Below are 18,906 nucleotides of genomic sequence, written 5' to 3'. Positions count from 1 at the left end.
TAAAGACATTTAAAATAGAAAACATTGGAGATTTACCAGTTAGGATGGATGTTCACCCTGAATCCATAATAACAGCCCAACAAGACCCAAAATATTGCCAGAAGGAATTTGGAATATGTCTTCAGTGAGTCTGAATGCCTGACAAGAAAACAAAAGGATCCAGGTTGATGTTCTTGTTTCTTCTTTGAACCTCAAGCTATAACTTTGGGAGAGAAAAGAGGGCCTGGGAACATGACCTGGAGAATATCTACCTGTATGGCACTTGGAACCAGCATGGAGTGTTCTGGACCACAGTTAGGAAAGCAGAGCCATGCCCTCTGGGTGAGAATGGGGAGGAACAGGGACTAAACCTTCCAATACAAGAAAGAACAATCTTGGGCATGAGAACCAGCGGCCAGTTGAAGGTGGTTCCAAATGGAAGTTTGCAGGAAGGGAAGGAACAAACCCAGATCATGCCACAAGACCAGGTCCTCGGAGGACAGTGGATGGGTTGTGGTTAAGAGAGGCAGGCAGAGAACCGGCTCCAGGAGGAGTGGGGGAGAGGGGGGACAAAAGCCATGTGACTTTAGAGGTCTGTATTTGGAATCTGTCCAATTCCGCCTGTTTCCTAAACACCTCCTGAATCCCAGGCTCTGTTCCAGAACAAGACACAGAACACAAAACCAAACTCGGCCTTCACCTTGGGGCTCTTTGGGACTAGAGAGGAGGCAGACGGTTGACATGTAATCATGGGGTCATTTGGAGACACTCACAGCACAGGGCAGGGGCGGGGGTGATCCCTGGGACTCTGAGGCGCATGAAGCCACAACTGGATCAAACACTCAGGCCCCAAAGCAGAGAGGACAGCAGCTAGCTAGTGTCAGGGCCTCACAGAGCCTCGTGTATTTCCTATGGAGGAAGCGCTGGGCGAGCCCTGAGTCTGGGTACCAGCCAAGCAAACCTGAAAGGTCAGAAGAATCAGAGAACCCCCATCTCACGGACATCCCCAAAATGTAACAAAACATAATTTTACTTGAACATTGCAATGGAAAGGCTTGTTTTGAGGAGAAAAAAAAAACATTGAAAAGTTCTCGATGAATTAGAGAGTATCTATCTACCTATTTACAAAGAGCTGGACTTCATTCAGCCTAGCTGAAATAGTTCACTGATGTGGGTCTGTTTCCCTTCCTGAGTCTATTAAAATGCATCCAAGTTACATGGCATCCCTTTGGATCTCGAGAATCTCTGCCTTCGAAATGAACACTGTGACTAAGCCTCATTTTTCCTAATTAACTTTATGCCACACATACACTGGTTTCAATAAGGACAATGTTCAAAAGGTCTCTTGCAACTGAAAATGGATTTTAAGGGAAGTCTCATCCTATGCAGATGAACTGAGGGCTTCCCTGTGCTGCGGAGAAGAGAATAGTGGGCAGCTGGGGAGGGAAGGGGAGTCAGCTGTCAGGGGATCTGCTCTAAGCCTCTGGGAAATGAGAAACCAGATAGCTAAGGCAGGGGTCAAGAATGAGGAGTGTTGTCAAGTGACTGCCTGAAACAGGCATTAATAAGCAATGAATAAATAAACAAGGGAAGCACAGACTGGTCAGCAGTTTAAAGAACATACTCAAGGTCTTGTGATAGAGAAGTAGGAGTAGGCAGGGAAGACTTCTTGGAAGAGGTGACATTTCCGCCAGCATTTGCAGGATAAAAGGGACCAGCCAAGGAGTGAAGGGAAGACTGTTCTTAGCAGAAGGAGCAGTGAGTGCAAAGACCCTTGGAGAAGGAAAGAAGCTTCTGGTGTGTGCAAATGAAGGGAGGCCAGTGGGATGGAGCACAGACCAGGCACAGACAATTGGAGGAATAGAAGAACTGGGTTTTACAGACAGGAGGTACTTTTTGTTTTCTCTTTTCAAGTGTGTTGGGAAGCAGCTGGAGAGATCGAAACAGAAGAATGATATGATCCAGTAGCCTCGCAGATACCAGTGTAGAGGCTGCTATTCAGGTGGCCTGGTGGGTAGCAGTGGGGAGGGCTGAAGCCAACAATTCAGGAAATACCTCAGACGTGGGGTTCTGAGGCATTTAAGGCAAGGGTCAAGGAGGGTTCCAGACTGATTTCCAGATTTGGAGCTTGACCAGGCAGGGAGTGGTCCAGTTGATTAAGGTGGCAAAGCCCAGGGAGCATGAAACCAGGAAGTAGGAATTCCAGATTCTGCTCTGACGTCATAGATGCCACATGGAGAAGCCGTGTTGACTGTGGGTATAGGCACCTGTGCCAAGGAGAGGTGTGGGGTGGAGATGTCAGCTGGTGTTTACAGCAGGAGGACGAGATGATGTCATCCAGGGAGAACGTATAGGTAAAAGGAGAAGAGGGTCCCATATTTAGAGGTTCACCTGGGGAAGTGGGGGAGGTGAAGGGAAGGAGAAGTTAGGGGCATGACAAGAGGAAAACCAGCCGTGTGGCCTCTCAGAAGTGAGGAGAAGAGACTGTTGCATGCATGAGGACAGGTGGTCAGCCTTCAGTTGCTGCAGGGACATTGAACAGGGTGGCAGAGAACCATCCCTGGGCACATGCAGATGGAGGTGGCTGGTGCCCTGGACCAGTGTCAGGGGATGGACGACTGTGGATATTAGACTCAAGGAATTGCCCAGTGAGTGGGAGGTGCTACAGTGCAGGGCATGTGAGGCTTTGAGAAGGTTTGCTGAGAGAGGAGCCGAGAAATGTGGAAGAAGGTAGAGAGATTTGAACCCCCTGACTTTCTTCTCTTGGTAGCACCAAGAGCACGTTCTATACCAGATACACATACACAGCTTGCATAGTGATTTGGAACCAATGTGTGGGATGGACTTACTGTGACAGGTGGACCCAGCCTCCCCTCCTACAACTGTCTCTCTGTTTTCCAGCACTTTGGGGTCATAAACACCACTACAACAAAAACCGTTGTGTGTGGCCTTTTTGAATTTGACCACATACTTCCCCAAGGACCAGGTTTTAGACATAGAACTTGAGAAGAAAACAGAAAAGGAAGGTATAACCCAGAATTTCTTCATAGACCATTCACCAGTAACTTTTTCACAAAACCAGAATTACTCCCTCAATTCTACAGCTAAAAGGGGAACTTAGAAATCAAATTCCTTGGTTTTGAAACTGGAAGTTACTAAAATGAATAAAGTAGGAGTATTCAAATTATCAGAATCGGGGCGCCTGGGTGGCTCAGTGGGTTAAGCCGCTGCCTTCGGCTCAGGTCATGATCTCAGAGTCCTGGGATCGAGCCCCGCATCGAGCCCCGCATCGGGCTCTCTGCTCAGCAGGGAGTCTGCTTCCTCCTCTCTCTCTCTCTGCCTGCCTCTCTGCCTGCTTGTGATCTCTCTGTCAAATAAATAAATAAATAAATAAATCATTAAAAAAAAAAAAAAAAAAAAAACAAATTATCAGAACCTCAAGGTACATTTCATTGGGTTTTTTACTTTCTCTTGACCATTTTCCAGTTGTCCATTCTTATCCTTTCTGCTGGCACTTTCCCTGCCCAGGTGTCCTTTCTCCCTCCTTCCCTCCCTCCCCCTTCCCCCCCTCTTTCTCCCTCCTCCTGCCTCACTTTCTCCCTCCCCCTCCATCTTCCTCCCTCTCCCTCTCTCTCCCTCCTTCTGCCTCTCTCCCTCTCTCTCTTTCCCTCTTTTTCCCTCCCTCCTCTCCCTTCCTCTCCCCTCCTCTCCCAACCTCCTCCTTCCCTCCTTCTCTCTCCCTTTCTCTCTTCCCCCTCCCCCTCCCTCTCTCCATATGCCTGTCTTCTCCTATCCAGCAATCCCTGGGTCATCCCTGTCAATTTCTCTAGTTTGCTCTTTATAAATATATCTGAACAGTTTTAGTGAATGATTAAGCTATGGGCGGGTTTATAAATACAGGCCTATAATCAGCAATATTATGGTAGACTTGTGCTCTCACAGAACTTTCAGGTGAGTGAATAATGGAAGGGAAGGAGCATTTTCCTTTTAGGTAGAAAACGAAAGCAATCCCATTGAAAGCTGTGTCTACAGACCAGGAAATATTTGTAACCCGTCTGCACATGTGGCTTCTCCTCGCCCTGCTTGCCAGGTGTAACTGTCCTCCATGTGGCATGGATGTTTCAAGATCAGCTGGTGTGTTGCACATCTGCCTGTGATGACTTTCTTTAACTAGCCATTCTTGGTTTTACACAGGTGGGAGTCTTTAGTCCTCGTGCTGATGTATCTCATCTATATCGTCATCATGAAGTAAGTAACATGCCTTCTCGGTTTTCTTTCCCAAAACTCTTTCCTACATCGAGCATGACGGGATAATGTGGAAAGAGAAATGGAGGCAGGGCAGGTAGCAGGCTGGCTCTCAGTGCTGATGATCACAGTCTCCTCGGTTCCCTCAGACCTGCGTGCGGCACTGTAAGTTCTGATCCATGGCAATAGCAAAGACCCTTCAAACCCCCATGCAGTAATGGAATCAAAGCTTTAAGTGTTTAATTTGAGAAATCTCTCAAACCCTTTACCCCCCTTTAATATCTGGCAACCAAGTTTTGGGCTGTTTTCACTCTCTTTCATAACAGGAAAGGGGTAGAACTCACTAAGTCATGCTTCTCTGTAGGGTGACAAAGATGGGACCAGAGCTAACTAAGAGATAACTAAAACCATGGACTGAATACCTGCAGACTTACATTATTTATATCATATTCGTCACCTACTGCTGTGTAACAAATGAGCCCAAAATGTAGTGTCTTAAAACTATAAGCATGTATTATCTAGTTACAGTTTCTGAGTCAGGCATCCAAGAGGACATAACCAGAGAGTTCTAGCTCAGGGTTGTCCTTTCTTCCTTGAGATTGTACAATGTTAAGAGGTTGGCTGGGGTAGTTGTCATCAACTTAACTGGGTCTGCAAAATGACCTGCTTGTGAGCTAACATTGGCTGTTGGCTGGAGCCCTCAGTTCCTCAGCATATGGGCCTCTCTTTAGGGCTGGTTGAGTGTCTCCACAGCACGGGAGCAAGTGAGTCAAGAGAGAACAAGAAGGACCCCCAGTGCCTTTTCTAATCTGGTCTCACAAGTCACATGCTGTCAATTCTGCCTTGTTCTGTTTATTAGAAGTGAGTCTAGCCCACGCTCAGAGGGTCTGCTTCACCATTTGAAGGGAGGGGTCTCAAAGAATTTGTGGATATATTTAGAAACCACCACTCCATAGGTTCTTTTCCCCCCCAGAGTCTGGGAGGCTTCCTGTGTGTTTCAAGAATTATATTGCTGGTGTTTCCCATACTCTAAAGCAAAATGTAAGCACCATGGTTGTGAACCTCCTGGTTCATCTTTTTGCCAAGTCCCATTGAGATGAAGAGCTCGTAAATAATGCAGAGCCATTCCATGCTGCAGCTGCTGGACCCCCTGGGAACTGTTTCATTCTAAATTAACCCATACTTTCCCCAGCATTTGTGACTACCTTCTCAGGGGGCAAGAAAGTACCACATGATCAGAAATTGCCAGTTGGACGTGTCAGGTAGTGGTCTGGAATTTGACATGACAAAGTGTCTTTTCTACTAAAGTCTGACAAAAATTAGTTCCAGCCACTAGTGTCCAACAGACCTTTTTTGAGAAATCAGCGTGGCCACTGGCAGACATTTCATGAACAGTAAATGTAGGAGCTGGCTCAGCTGATGTCCACTGTGGGCTGTAAGTAGTCAGTGGCCAGTCCACTCAATATGGCATCCAGCCTTCACCTCGGGAGCTATCCAGTGGTCAGTGTGGACTTGATATCTGGGTCTTGTTACTGGAAGAGGGTATTTCTAGAGTAGCCTGGTGTAGGATTACCACAGGATAACTGACGAAGAAATTAGTTATCACCTTGATAACCTTGGTTGTCACCCTGGTTATAACCTTGATTGAAGAAATCAATACTCACTTTCCATCTTAAAATACCAATTGATGGGCTCCCATGAAAACCAGAGTTGGCCCAAAGGCCTTTCAGAGTTTCTAGACTCCAAAGGGAGAGTCTCTGAAGACATCTTGCTCCTCCTTCTCTCAAATAGCAAAACCATTAGGAAATCAGTGGTCTCAGCAATAGGGGGAGGTCTCAACAATACACACATCTTCTTTCAATGTGTTTTAAATTTGATTATTTCACTTTTTTTTTAATTTGTTGAGGCCCTAAGTTTGAGTTCCCCAAGAGTCAAGAGTCCTTTTCAGGGGGACTTTCAAAGGGGACTTTGAAAGGGTGAATCAGTTGATATTTGCAGAAGAATTGACTGTCTGCTGTATATCAAACATTGGTCTTGGGTTTTGAATCCAAATTTAGAGACAGCATATCCCATAGTGCACTCACTGGGGGCTTTACAAAATAAGGAGGGCTTACACCAGAGTTAGTCTAAAGGGAAAGAATATTGAGGAATTTTGCTAATATGTATCTTGTGACCACTGCACCTCTCTACCAAGCCATCATAAAGCCCATATGTTGCTGATAGGGCATGTGGACATTAAGATAACACCGTGAACAAATTCTCTCCTCTCCCCCAAACTGTGCCCAGTGTGAAAGCTAATGAGGTGTGTTTCTGCTGATGCCTCAACTTTCCCAGCCTGCCAGCTGTTCAAACCAGCAGGATACAAATAAAACAGGGAATGGCAGCTACTGTGCTCACAGAATTTTCTGCATAAATTCTGGTCTCAAGTTCTAAATTGAAATCTCTGCTCTTTAGCCATCCCTGTCCGCAATCAGAGGCTTTAATCATGGGGTTTTATAAAATCTGATTTATAAAATTGCATGCTCCACAATAAAATAGCTTCAGGGTGCAAGCACAAAATTTAAAACATTCAATTAAAAATATAAAACTGAGTACCAGCAGTTAAAAAACGCATATATTAGAGTTGTCAGCTGCCTCCTGGGTGGATGACTTTAAACATTCTGTCTGAAGGTCAAAAAGCAATTTCGGTTTGGCCAAGTAGATAGAAACCTTAAGGGAACATGAGGCATACCTGGACTTGGTGAGGATTGATTTCTGTACTTCTGGGTCCCTTCCTTGGGATTTGGTCCCCAGGTGAGGCAATGTAGTCTGGTGGTTGAGATCAGGGGTTGCACCACTGCACAAGGTTGACCTGCCTGGTCACACCTCACAGTTTGCCACTTGCCAGCGGCCAAGTTATGATGCCATTTTGAATTTCTGTTTCCTCGCTTACAAAACGGGGATCCTAACGCCTCCTACCGCAAAGGTTGTTCTTAAGCATGAAATGGGACAGCATAGTTAAGTTACTACCACTATCTAGTGTCAAGAAAGCTCTCGTAATAATACTAGGCATAGTGTTCTTACTTTGTTTTCCAAAGCCAAATAAATGTGTAGCACACGGTTATACTTTCAAAGCAAAGCCTCATGCAAGTTGGTATTTCTGTGGGGAAATGGATTTTGAGTCAAGATGATAGAAATTCTGCCTCTCCTCCATAGTTCTGTCAGTAAGAAAGTGGGGACACTTTTTCATTAAGAAGAATTTGAATATTTACAAAAGCAGGCAGAATGGTATGACAGCCCCCCCATGCTCATCATCAGCGCTGACAGCCAGCAGCCCACACCACTACCCATTTCCTCCCCGCCACATGGTGTGAAGCCCAAGAGAGCATGCCAACTCATCTATCAAAACCTCAGGATACGTCTCTAAAAGGACTCAAATTTCACATAATAACCACCACATCATTATCACACCCAAGATTAATGCTATTTCTTCAATAGAATTAAATATCAAATCAATATTCAAACTTTCATTGATCTCACGAATGCCATTTTTTTACAGTTTCTTTTAATCTCCCAAATATTTTTTAAAATCAGAATCCAAATAAATCCCACTCATTATCATTGGTTGCTCAGACTTTTAATCTATGAATCCCCCCTCTGGTTTTCTTTTTCCTTGCAATTTATTCTTTGATCAAGTTGGGTTGTTAGCTACACAGTTTCCCACAGTTTGGAAATTATTGATTACATCCTGTGCTGTGGTGTGGCCTGTTCCTTTGACCCCTGTGTTTCCTGTATGCCAGCCGTCAATCCAGTTTAGGGTAGACTGTGTCCCAAGTGGCGGTGAGTTCTGCCACCAACAGGCACACTGATGTTTCCAATCGCTCTGTCAGTAATGTTGGGAGCCATCCATGCACAAGATCTGGCCCCATTATTTCTTTAGGGTTGCAAAAAAGTGATGTTCTGGTTCTGTTCTCTGCCTCATATAAAGCCTGAGAGTGTCCCAGGACTGCCCTGCCCACTTCCCTTCTCACAGAAACCATCATCACTTTTGACTAGTTTTCTAGTCTTCTTCATGCCATGGAGGATGAACCATAAGCTCCCAGGGAGTACAGGAAGGGGCTGTCCAGCTGCAGAGGCTCCCTCCATCTATACCAGGATGGCCCACCCACCCAGAGCTGCTCTCACTGAAGAACAGAAATATGTGCCAGTGAAGCAGACTCCAGAGAACCTGTAGCAGTAAAGGATGTGGAAGAGAAGCCTATATGGGGAAATACAGCTTGAGGGGCCTACCAGCTGGCCATTTAGAATTGCCATGCCTGGCTGCAGTTCCTCTGGAAGGCCAGAGATCAAGGTGGGGCAACATGTTGTTGTCCCATGGCTTGTCCCATGACTAGTAAGCCACTGATGCCTTTAGCTGTTTGAGTGGGGCAAAAAAATAGCAGTGGCCTCCAGTGCTCTGGAAACTGCCTGGCTGTGTTTTCCCAAGAATTTTCGAGGATTCCTCTCTGGGGGTCTTCTAATAGTAAAGGATATTTAATATTGTAAAAATATGTAGCTGCCAAAAACATGCTAGGAATTTATATAAGCGTCTTCCCTTCCAACACAAAAGACTAAAAGAAAGATGACACAATGTTTTCACCCAATCATTCTGGAAAATCATAGTCCAGAATTGTTTCCTAAAGCCAACCACCTGACCTGGAATTGTGGCCCACTATGTACAGAGATTCCCAGGACCACAACCTATGGTTTTAGAAAACCAAACAGAGACTTAGAGTGCCAGTTGGCCTGTGGCCCGCAGACCATGACGCACTGGGACTGGGCAGCAGTATGGATGTGACACTTTCTCCTTCCCCCACCCAGCACGCCCTTCAAAGGGGTGTGTCCTGGAGACATGGCCAAGAGAAAGTAGACCTTGTCCATCCTGCTGAGTCTCATCATGGCCCTTCCAAGCATGGACTGTGAGCAAGGGAGTTCAATCCCAGAATGCCACCACTGACCTTGAAAATTTGCAAAGAAAGAAGTATGTCTCTATTTACTTATGTGATGTTGGTTTTATTTTCACTCACTCAGAAAATAGGACAGATTGCATTTCTCCATGGGGACATGAATACAGAATAATGATAACTTGAAGTATGGGGTCCCCTACAATGTGCCTGCACTGAGAGCTGCAGGACACACAGGCTGATGGGCTTCTTCTGCTCATTGCTTTGTTCAGATATAATGCTTGCATCCATCAGTGCTTCGAAAGGAGGACGAAAGGTGCTGGAAACATGGTCAATGGCTTGGCCAACAATGCTGAAATTGACGACAGCAGCAACTGTGACGCAACTGTGGTGCTACTGAAGAAAGGTACCTGCGGACAACCTGGGTCCCAGGAGGGAGCGCTGGGAGGATGCCTGGCTGCCCACCTTCATGGCCACCCCTGGAGTACTGTGGCTGGGCTGGTGGGAGGCTGCCTGCCCCAGAGGAGACCAAGGGAGAGAAGCTTCCAGGCCTCCCTGCCTCCCTTTGGATACATCTTCGGGCAGGCATACCCGGTGATGAGCTGCTTGGGAAACTTCATTGGGCAAAACATTTGCTGGCAGTGACACAGGGGATTTAGGACAGGACAATAAAGGAGACAAGACCAGGGGTCTTGAGGTATTGACTCTGTCACATTTGGGCTATCTGACTGTGAAGCCAATTAACAATCCTTTCTGAACCTCAATTTTTTCTTCTGCAAAATGGGGATAATTGTAATGAGTAAAGGGGATAGATAAACTATATAAATTACCCCATTAGTGATAGTTGCTATTAGTATATTATTATATCCACATTCTTTTTTCAGGCTATATTACCTCTGTATCCAGGCTGCAAAATAACAGAAAATTGCTGCCCCTCCTTTTTTCAAAGTAATTCTTGTATTCAATAGATTCTCATTAAGCAATTGATACACTGAGAGAACTAAGATAGTGCTCCCTAATAAAGAATATTCTTTCTTAGAGGAACACAGAAATTTATCATTTACTTTTGCCTTAGAATGTGTTTGGTTTTTCAATTTCTTTTGACCTTCTCTAAAAATGTGTGGGTTTATTTCTTCTTGGTCTCATATGGTTGCTTTGCAGGAAAAACACAAAAGAAATTTGAAAATCTATAGGTTATTCAAATCTGAGTTTTAAATCTGAGGTAATTATTAGAATTTGAAAATCAATTATTTGATAAACTTTTCTAATTATGTTTAGCAAAAGACTTAAGTATTCAGTGCCATCCCACAAAAGGATTTCATTGAATCTCTTCTCTTCTGGATAGTTTATAACCATTAAAGGAATACTCTTAGGAAACCAAAAAGAGCTACCTCATATTAGTCCATGTTTCCAGAGATCATTTCATGATTTTTAGTGGCTTGGAAAACAGGGGTGACCACCAGCAGAGTGTGTGGCTAGACACCTATGAGCTGTGTGCTCATATCGCATGTTTGTAGAGAGGGTGTTGGGCCTTGATGAAACTTATTTATCAGGACTGCCAGCAAATGTTGTGTAACAGTTTGGGCCACTCTGGACCTTGGGCCTCTGTCATGTAGCTGGTTCACCTACCCTTTTGCCCCTTTGTCAGCCTTGCTCATAGGCTGGGCTGCAGCAATGTGCTAATTCCCCACTTAAGCCCTCCACTTGGCACTAAAGTCATTGCTGCAGCTTTTAACAGCTCAGAACATTGAACATTGTTGACATTTGAAAGGCATAAAGGGGGGCGCCTGGGTGGCTCAGTGGGTTAAGCCGCTGCCTTCGGCTCAGGTCATGATCTCAGGGTCCTGGGATCGAGTCCCGCATCGGGCTCTCTGCTTGGCAGAGAGCCTGCTTCCTCCTCTCTCTCTCTCTCTCTCTCTCTGCCTGCCTCTCTGCCTACTTGTGATCTCTCTCTGTGAAATAAATAAATAAAATCTTTAAAAAAAAAAAAAAAAGAAAGGCATAAAGGGTTACTAAAGATTATTGGGATCTTTCCTGTGCCCCAAGTCTGAGTGGTGGGAAAAAAATCCTTTGAAGATACAGAGGACTTCTCTTTCTTATCACTCTTTCTTACCATGCCAGTGAATGATGCTTATATTGTTTCAAGTCATTTCAAAAGAGCTATCAATGAGCCTTATGGAAAGAAGAGTTTGACTCTTCTCCATATTTTGCTCCTTGGATGGATGGATGGTTGGTTGGGTGGATGGAAGGAAGGATAGATGGGTAGATGGGAGGATGGGTGGGTGGACGGATGGAAGGAAGGAAGGAAGGAAGGAAGGAAAGAAAGATAGATGAGTAGATGGAAGGATGGATGGTTGGATGGATGGATGGATGGATGATTGGGTGGATAGAAAGAAGGATAGATGGGTAGATGGGTAGATGGATGGATAAATGAGTAGGTGGGAAGGAAGGAGGGGCTGAGGGACGAAGGAGGGGAAAGAAGACTAAATAAATATCTCTTTTCTGCTTCTAGCCTCAATAATATCTTTATTTTATGTTTTTAATTTCCCTAGCCAATTTCCACCGCAAAGCGTCAGTGATTATGGTAGATGAGCTGCTGTCAGCTTACCCTCACCAGCTTTCTTTCTCTGAGGCTGGACTTCGAATCATGATCACCAGCCATTTTCCCCCCAAGACCCGACTCTCCATGGCCAGTCGCATGTTGATCAATGAGGTATCTGGGAAAGCACACTCCATTTGCCGCTAGACGGAGATGGGAGACTTTGGGAAGGGGAGAAAGTTTCTTGGTCTGAGAATAGAAATACCAAACTCTATATTTAACAAAATATTACCCCTCTGCTGCTTCCCAACATCTTTGCCCATGGCCCAGCTGTGCATCCTGGTTCTTGCTCTTTTCTCCATGTGTTGAAAGACATGACCAGGCTCCCAGTTATATAGAAAAACTCTCCTGTTCCCTTCCACATACCTTTTTCTTTTCATCTTCCAGTTGGATAAAGCTCTCTGATGTGAATTGGCACAGAAGTACTTGCTAAATCAAGGTTGCCTTATTTTAAAGTAATGTAGTCTCTGACCTGAATTTTCCTGTGTATCCCTGTTTCTGGAGTCACAGCCTTATTGATACACTAGTCCAGACACATCTATGTGGCTTTCTCTCATATGGTCCAAGGGATTCCTACAGTCCAGAGAAGAAAGATAATACTACAGTGCACAGGAATCAAGAATGCTGGTAGAAAACACTCCAGTGGGTCATAAAAGGTTAATCCTTCCTCCCAGAAGGAGGTTGTCTGAGTTGCTTCTTACTTTGAGGAATCCCTTAAGACTTCACTGCAGAATCTCCTGGAAGCATCTCCTTGTCAGCTGCCTGAAAAAGATCCCAGTAGCTGGTGTTCTGGGTGTGCAGATCTACAGTTCTTCTGACTATGGTAAGAATGTGCCTTTTTCTTTCCAGAGACAAAGACTGATAAACAGTAGGGCCTATGCCAATGGAGAATCGGAGGTGGCCATCAAAATCCCAATTAAGCACACCGTGGAGAATGGGACAGGGCCCAGCAGTGCCCCAGACAGAGGCGTGAATGGGACTCGGAGGGATGATATTGTTGCAGAGGCTGGTAATGAGACAGAGAATGAGAATGAAGACAATGAGAACAACGAGAATGACGAAGAGGAAGAGGAGGATGAGGATGATGATGAAGGACCTTACACGCCATTCGACCTCCCCTGTAAGAGGTCCTATGTCTAGGCTGGGTTTGGGAGCTATTTTGAGGCCACTGAATAGATGCCTTTGACTTTGGTGATCTTTTTGACATTCGATTCAAAGAACTATCTCTATATGAACATAGAAATATTTATATTAACTTCTACAGTGGGAAAGACTCTGTTTTAGAAGGTCCAAGGATGAACAAGATGGGAACACTTGACCGTGGGTTGAAATGTGGGTTCTTTGACCAAGTATAATTTGTTGGCACTTCGTGAAGGAAGACTCTTAGCTTAGCTTAGCTGTTCTGTGGAACCTCTCGGGGCTAAGGAGGAAATGCCCATCACCCATGTTGGGAAGGCAGCTTGGTGCTCAAGACAAGAGACACATCACCCACCTTCACCCATCCCATTACATTTGGCCGAGGGACCTGTTCTGCCAAGGCCAGCCTTGGGGAAACATGCAGACTTCTCAGCTGGTCTTTGTTCTCCCAGTCACTTCTTGCCCCTTACCTCACACACCCCATTCAGGTTTCTCCTCTCCCATGACCTGCTTGTTTCCAGGACGGACACCATGGGAGATACAGATCCCAGCCCCAGCTAAGTCTCACACAGTGAGGCTGGCCAAGGGCATCTCCCTGGTATCTTGAAGGGGAAGCACAGGCATGTATAATTTTCAGGACCCCAGCCACCAAAGCAGTGTCCTCCTCTGACTGCTACCCAACAATGACTTGGCTATTGTAAAGACTTTTTCCCCCCATCCTACCCATTCGTGGAATGGGTGGACCAAGCCCAAAAAATTCTACCTATTTTCTAGACCTTCCAGAATCTTCGACTGTTTCAGGAAAGTGCCCTGGTCCAGTGTGAGAGCTTAATAAGTGTGTGACTTCTCTGGGATGTTTAAAATTGCAGGAGAACTGAATTCTGGTGAAGTATTACTTGACCCACTTGAAAGGTCATTTAATGATAAGATGTGGGTGTGGAGTGGCAGAGTTCTGTGTTAATTTCAGATGTAAGGCCTTTCTGTGGTCCAGGGAATAGCAAGTGAACCTAGGATGAGAACTGCTCCTGGGTCCCCTCAGGGCCCCTCAGATCTCAACCTCATCAAGTGCTTCCCCAAACTAACTAGAGAATATCCACTCAGATCTTTTACCCCAAAGTCCCAACAGCCCAGCCAGAGTTAAGTCATTACTTATTAGAGATTTATCTTGGTAGGAAAAAAAGCATGCTGGCTCTTTATCCATTTTGCCATCTTTGACTCTTATTTCTTGGCAACCTTCTTCCCTATCAACAGGACAAAAACATTTTAAAGATTAAGCAACCAGGCCCTCTATATCCCCCTTATGAACTTTTGTGTTCATTTTCTATTGCTGTAGAACAAATTACCACAAACTGAGTGGTTTAAACCAACACCCATTGATTAGCCCCCAGTTCTGTAGGTCAGAAGTCCAGCACAGCCTGGCTGGGCTTCAGAGGCTCCAAAGGCCATATTAGAGGTGTAGACAGGGCTATAGACCTTCCCAGAGGCCCTGGGGAGAATCACTCTCAAACACATGCAGATTATTGGCAAAACCCAGTTCCCTGTGGTTGGAAGGCTGAGTCCCATTCCCTTGCTGGCTGTCAGCCAGGGGCTGCTCACTGCTCCTGGAAGCCTGCATTCTTCACATCACCAATGGTGCTTTCCATCCTTCTCACAATTCCGGTCTCTTGGGCTTCCCCTTCTGCTTCTGAGGAGCCTAGAGCAGGCCCGCCTGCCTAATCCCCTTTCAGGAGGTCGATTCTCCCACAAAGCAGAGCATAGTCATGGAACTGATGGTTCAGCCTCCTCTTCACAGGTTCTGAGAATCAGGGCACAGACTTTTGGGGGTCTACATCTAAAATCTTTGCTTTCAGAGCTCACCCTCAACAGCCCATAACGAAGTTCCCAAAATGCCTATTTTGCTACAGTCTTTCACTGATGAAAGAAGCTCTTGGAATAGGTGAAGAGTCTGTAAGGGACCAGTGTTGGGGGGGGCGCCCCCAGAGGCCCCGAAGCCCCATGTACACCCTTCCAGGCAGATGACCAAAGACATGTGTGTGGCACCAGACAACTCATCTGGCTCCCACAACTGGGTCTCATTACTCAGTGGGACAAAGGGGCCCCTTTAGGTCACTTGTTTCCTTTTTCTCACCTGAATGGGATAAATGCCAGACCTAACTGGGAGATTTCAAGGTATCTTATAACTAACTGTTGCTCACTTCCACTCCTCATCTCTGGGGTTCATTGCGGAGGCCCGGGGCCTCCCAGCCACATCCCCTTGTCTCCTTGTGTGTTAAGAGACGTGGCTGCTGGTGTGGGCTAAGGAATCTCCACCACCCCACTCCACTCCACCCCCGCCCCTGAGGCACCCTGCATCTTTTGGCAATTCAAGCACTAGAGGAGAAAGGATGCTCTGCCTGGTCCTGCCATTCCTTGGGGTCTCTGCTTCATTTCAAGGCCCTGAGCTGCCAAGAAAGGAAGTGGAACCCCAGGTTCTTCTAGACCAGCCCTGTCACCAGGGCATCCTGGATAAAAATGCAGGCTCTGATTCGGGAGCTCTGGCAGGGAGGCCCAGATTCCGCATTTATCACAAGTCCCCAGGGGACACTGGGGCTGCTTGTCCGGGGCTGCACCTGAGGCAGTGAGAAGGTAACATCCTGGACTCACGCCAGCAATCTTCACCATTCTCCTGAGGCTTACGCGAGCCTCATTCAGAACGAGGTGAGGTGCTGCAGCTGAATTGGAGAGTGGGTTTGTCCAGTTATCCTCCCACCACCAAACCCACACCCCATTTCAGGACTCAGGAACTTCCATCTGAGTCTCACAGCCTGCATGCCCAGCAGCACCCGCTCCACTCCCAGGACAGGCAGAGCCTTCACAGCAGTGAGAGGGCCAGCAGATGGCATTCGAGGAGCGGGAAGGACCCAGTCCCAGGAGCCCCACATCCAGTTCCTTTGGCCTGAAAAAGCTCTGTCCACATGATGAGGACATTTTTTCCCCCTTGTGTTAATCTTGTCAGGGCATGGTTCTCTGTGTTTCTGTCACTCAGATATAGGGCTTTCTTCTCTCCAGGACTTGACTGTAGTGAGTGTAAGTAACGAATAAGTAATTATGTGGAAGTATGTAAATGTAGGCGTACCTAGGATGGATGGGTGTGTATACACATACACTATGTGCACATACATGTACATACAAGTGTGTGCATATATGCGGTGTGCATGTGTATGGTTGATATCATGTGTACATATGACATGTTTATTCATGCAATGTATACATTTTTATATTGAGTTTATGCTTTTATGGTTTATGCACAGATATTAACATACCTGTATTTTTATATGTGCTCATAATGTACATATGGGTTAAATTCATATAATATATATTCATATATATACCTATACATAGAAAATGTGTGTGTATGTATATAAAAATTGCACATGTATACTTATCTCTTGTATAAAGAAAGCCTTAATGTTGACTGACAGAAATGGAAATATTTACATATTTACATGTGGAGGCACCTGGATGGCTCAGTCGGTTAAGCATCCAACTCTTAATTTCGACTCAGGTCATGATCTCAGGGTCATGATATTGAGCCCTGCATCTGGCTCTGTACTGGACGTGGATAAGATTCTCTCTCTCCCTCTCCCCCCGCCCCCGGGTTGCATGCTCTCTCTCTCTCTCTAAAAAAAAAAAAAAAAGAAAGAAAAAGAAAGAAAGAAAAGAAAAGAAAGAAATATTTCCATGTGTACATAGGCAAACATACTTCCACAGAAAAAGACTGAAAAGAAATATACCAAAATATGAGTGTGTTTCTCCAGGTGGAATTCTTTTTTTATTTTTTCTAGATTTTCCATTCTAAAACACTGCATTTTTATTGCCTATGTAGTTAGAGAAAATTGATATATTTAACTCCAGGTCTATAAGAATGAGCAATGACTTTTTCTTCTCAATAGAAGTAAAAGTAAAAAACTTCTGTAAAAACTCAATAAGGAATACAACTTAAGGACAGGTCCTTTGCTTTTTGGAGCCAAGTCACACTCAAAGGGATACTATAATGCTCCGAGTCCTCACTTCACGTCCCTGATTTCATCTCCCAGCTGCTGGCTCCTTTCCAAGGAATCACATAATCTTGGGTATATCAGGTTCATGCTCAGGGAGTTTGGTTTTCTTAGCTCTGTCCTCAGCACCCGGAACAGCACCTGGCACAGACTGGCCTTGGGGGTGGGGATGAGGGTGCAATTCAAAGAATATTTGTTAAGGGAAGAAATAAACCTGTCCCCTGGGGGACTAGAGGCAGACCACATAGCAATGGAAGAAAAGATGGGAAAATGTCCAGAAATACTGTTGACTCAAACAGTTTTTCCTTAAAACATTTTACCCCTTTTTTCAGAAACAGAAATTTAGGCCAGCTAAAATGTGCACATACATTAACATTCCTGTGTTTATATGTGCATATAATATACGTAGAACCTAAATCCACATAGTATATATGTAAGTTATATGCACCTATGCATAGTATAAGTTGTACATATATTAACCCTTGCATGAAGAAAGACTCACTGTTGACTAATAGAAATAGAAACACTTACCAAGGATGTAGGTAAACACACTTTCAGCGGGAAAAAAAAGACTGAAAAGAACACACCAAAATATAAGTACGTTCCTTATCTGACTGCTCCTCAAAATCACTTAAAAAGCACATTTCTGTATCACTTGGTTTGCTCAAGGAGTTATATTTGTTACATTACACTTAAAAAAGTAACTTCCAGATGTTACTGATTGAGTTTCTACTGTAAGTTTGTGGTTACAGTGGAGCTTTAACTTAGAGAAAATATCTGTATCATGAAATGGAGAAAACTGTTTTCTAGATATATGGCCCCTGCAGGGTCAAGTCCGACTTTTCTAAAGCAGCTGAGAGAAAAAACTCAAAATTCATTGGTGCCAACGTATATTGCTTACAGTTCTACTGAATCAATATCATTTTCTAAGCTCCCACAGTTTTAAGTTCCAATTTCATTTTTCTTCCCTTGTCTTTTTTATTATTATTATTTTCTGAAGAAAGACAAAGCCAGATTGTAGTCCTTTCTCTTCCCATTCGTGTGTTTCTTTGTAACTTTGATTGGGTGTGTGTTTTAAACTGGACCAAGTCTCTCTGTGTAAGGGCATCCGGAGGACTGCAAGGCCTGTGAGGGGATTGTCCAATGAAAAAATGACATCACCACGTTACAGGCTTTAGGAGCATGCCGAATTCCAGGATGCCTTTGAGATCCAAGGGTCTGACGATAATGGTGGACTCCACAACATTTGGAAGCCCCTCACAAAAAAACCCTGACCGCTTTCTTGCTTAGAAATCCAGCCAAACAGTCTCAAGGTTGTCACCATCCGTTCCCAGCTCCGTATCTGCATAGCAGCTAATTGGAAAAGTGCCGGATACTGGCATAAAATTTTGAAATAATTTTCATTTAACATTTTATTAATCACTGTTCAAAGTGTAATTTAACAAATACCTCCTTCATTCTGATAGGAATATAAGATGAGATGATCATTTTGGAAAAGTGCTCGGCAGTTTCTTGCGAAGTTAAACATCTTCCCTGTGACTCAGCAATTCTATTCCTGGGTCTTCGCCCAAGAGAAAGAAAAACATGCCGACAAAACAAAGGATACAAGAATACCCATAGCTCCTTTAGTTGTAGTACCTGAAAACTGGCAACAACTCAAATTCCCATCTGGAGGAGAATGGATAAACAAAGTGTGTATCTGTAGGATGGAAAACTACAAAGCAATTAAGAATGAACTCCTGACCCATGAATGAATCTCAAAAAACATGTTGGCTGAAAGAATGTAGTTGACTAAAATCACATGCCATGTGATTTTCTTTATTTAAATGTGGATAACAGGGAAAACTAATTTATGGTGGTAGAAGGTGGAAGTCAAGTTGACTGGAAAGAGGCTCAAGGAACTTTCTGGAAGGCAGAGAGGTTCTTTATCTCTATTGAAGCAGGGAGTGTATGCAATACATATTTCTTACCAGAAGTGTTAGCACTT

At 44.7% G+C, this 18,906-nt stretch overlaps 1 protein-coding gene across 1 annotated transcript in view; it reads left to right on the top strand.

Annotated features, from left to right (window-relative positions):
* The window catches only part of SLC24A3 (solute carrier family 24 member 3), a 500,867-nt gene that overhangs the window by 442,428 nt on the left and 39,533 nt on the right, over positions 1–18,906 (top strand). Inside the window, exons 9-12 of the mRNA XM_047746163.1 lie at positions 4,174–4,227; positions 9,419–9,552; positions 11,699–11,859; positions 12,595–12,865. Coding sequence (XP_047602119.1) covers positions 4,174–4,227; positions 9,419–9,552; positions 11,699–11,859; positions 12,595–12,865 — 620 coding nt within the window. The remainder of the gene's footprint in view (positions 1–4,173; positions 4,228–9,418; positions 9,553–11,698; positions 11,860–12,594; positions 12,866–18,906) is intronic.

Source organism: Lutra lutra, chromosome 9 (assembly GCF_902655055.1).
Source record: "Lutra lutra chromosome 9, mLutLut1.2, whole genome shotgun sequence".
NCBI lineage: Eukaryota > Metazoa > Chordata > Mammalia > Carnivora > Mustelidae > Lutra > Lutra lutra.
Note: the sequence above shows the minus strand (reverse complement) of the source record. Positions and strands in the feature narration are given on the sequence as shown.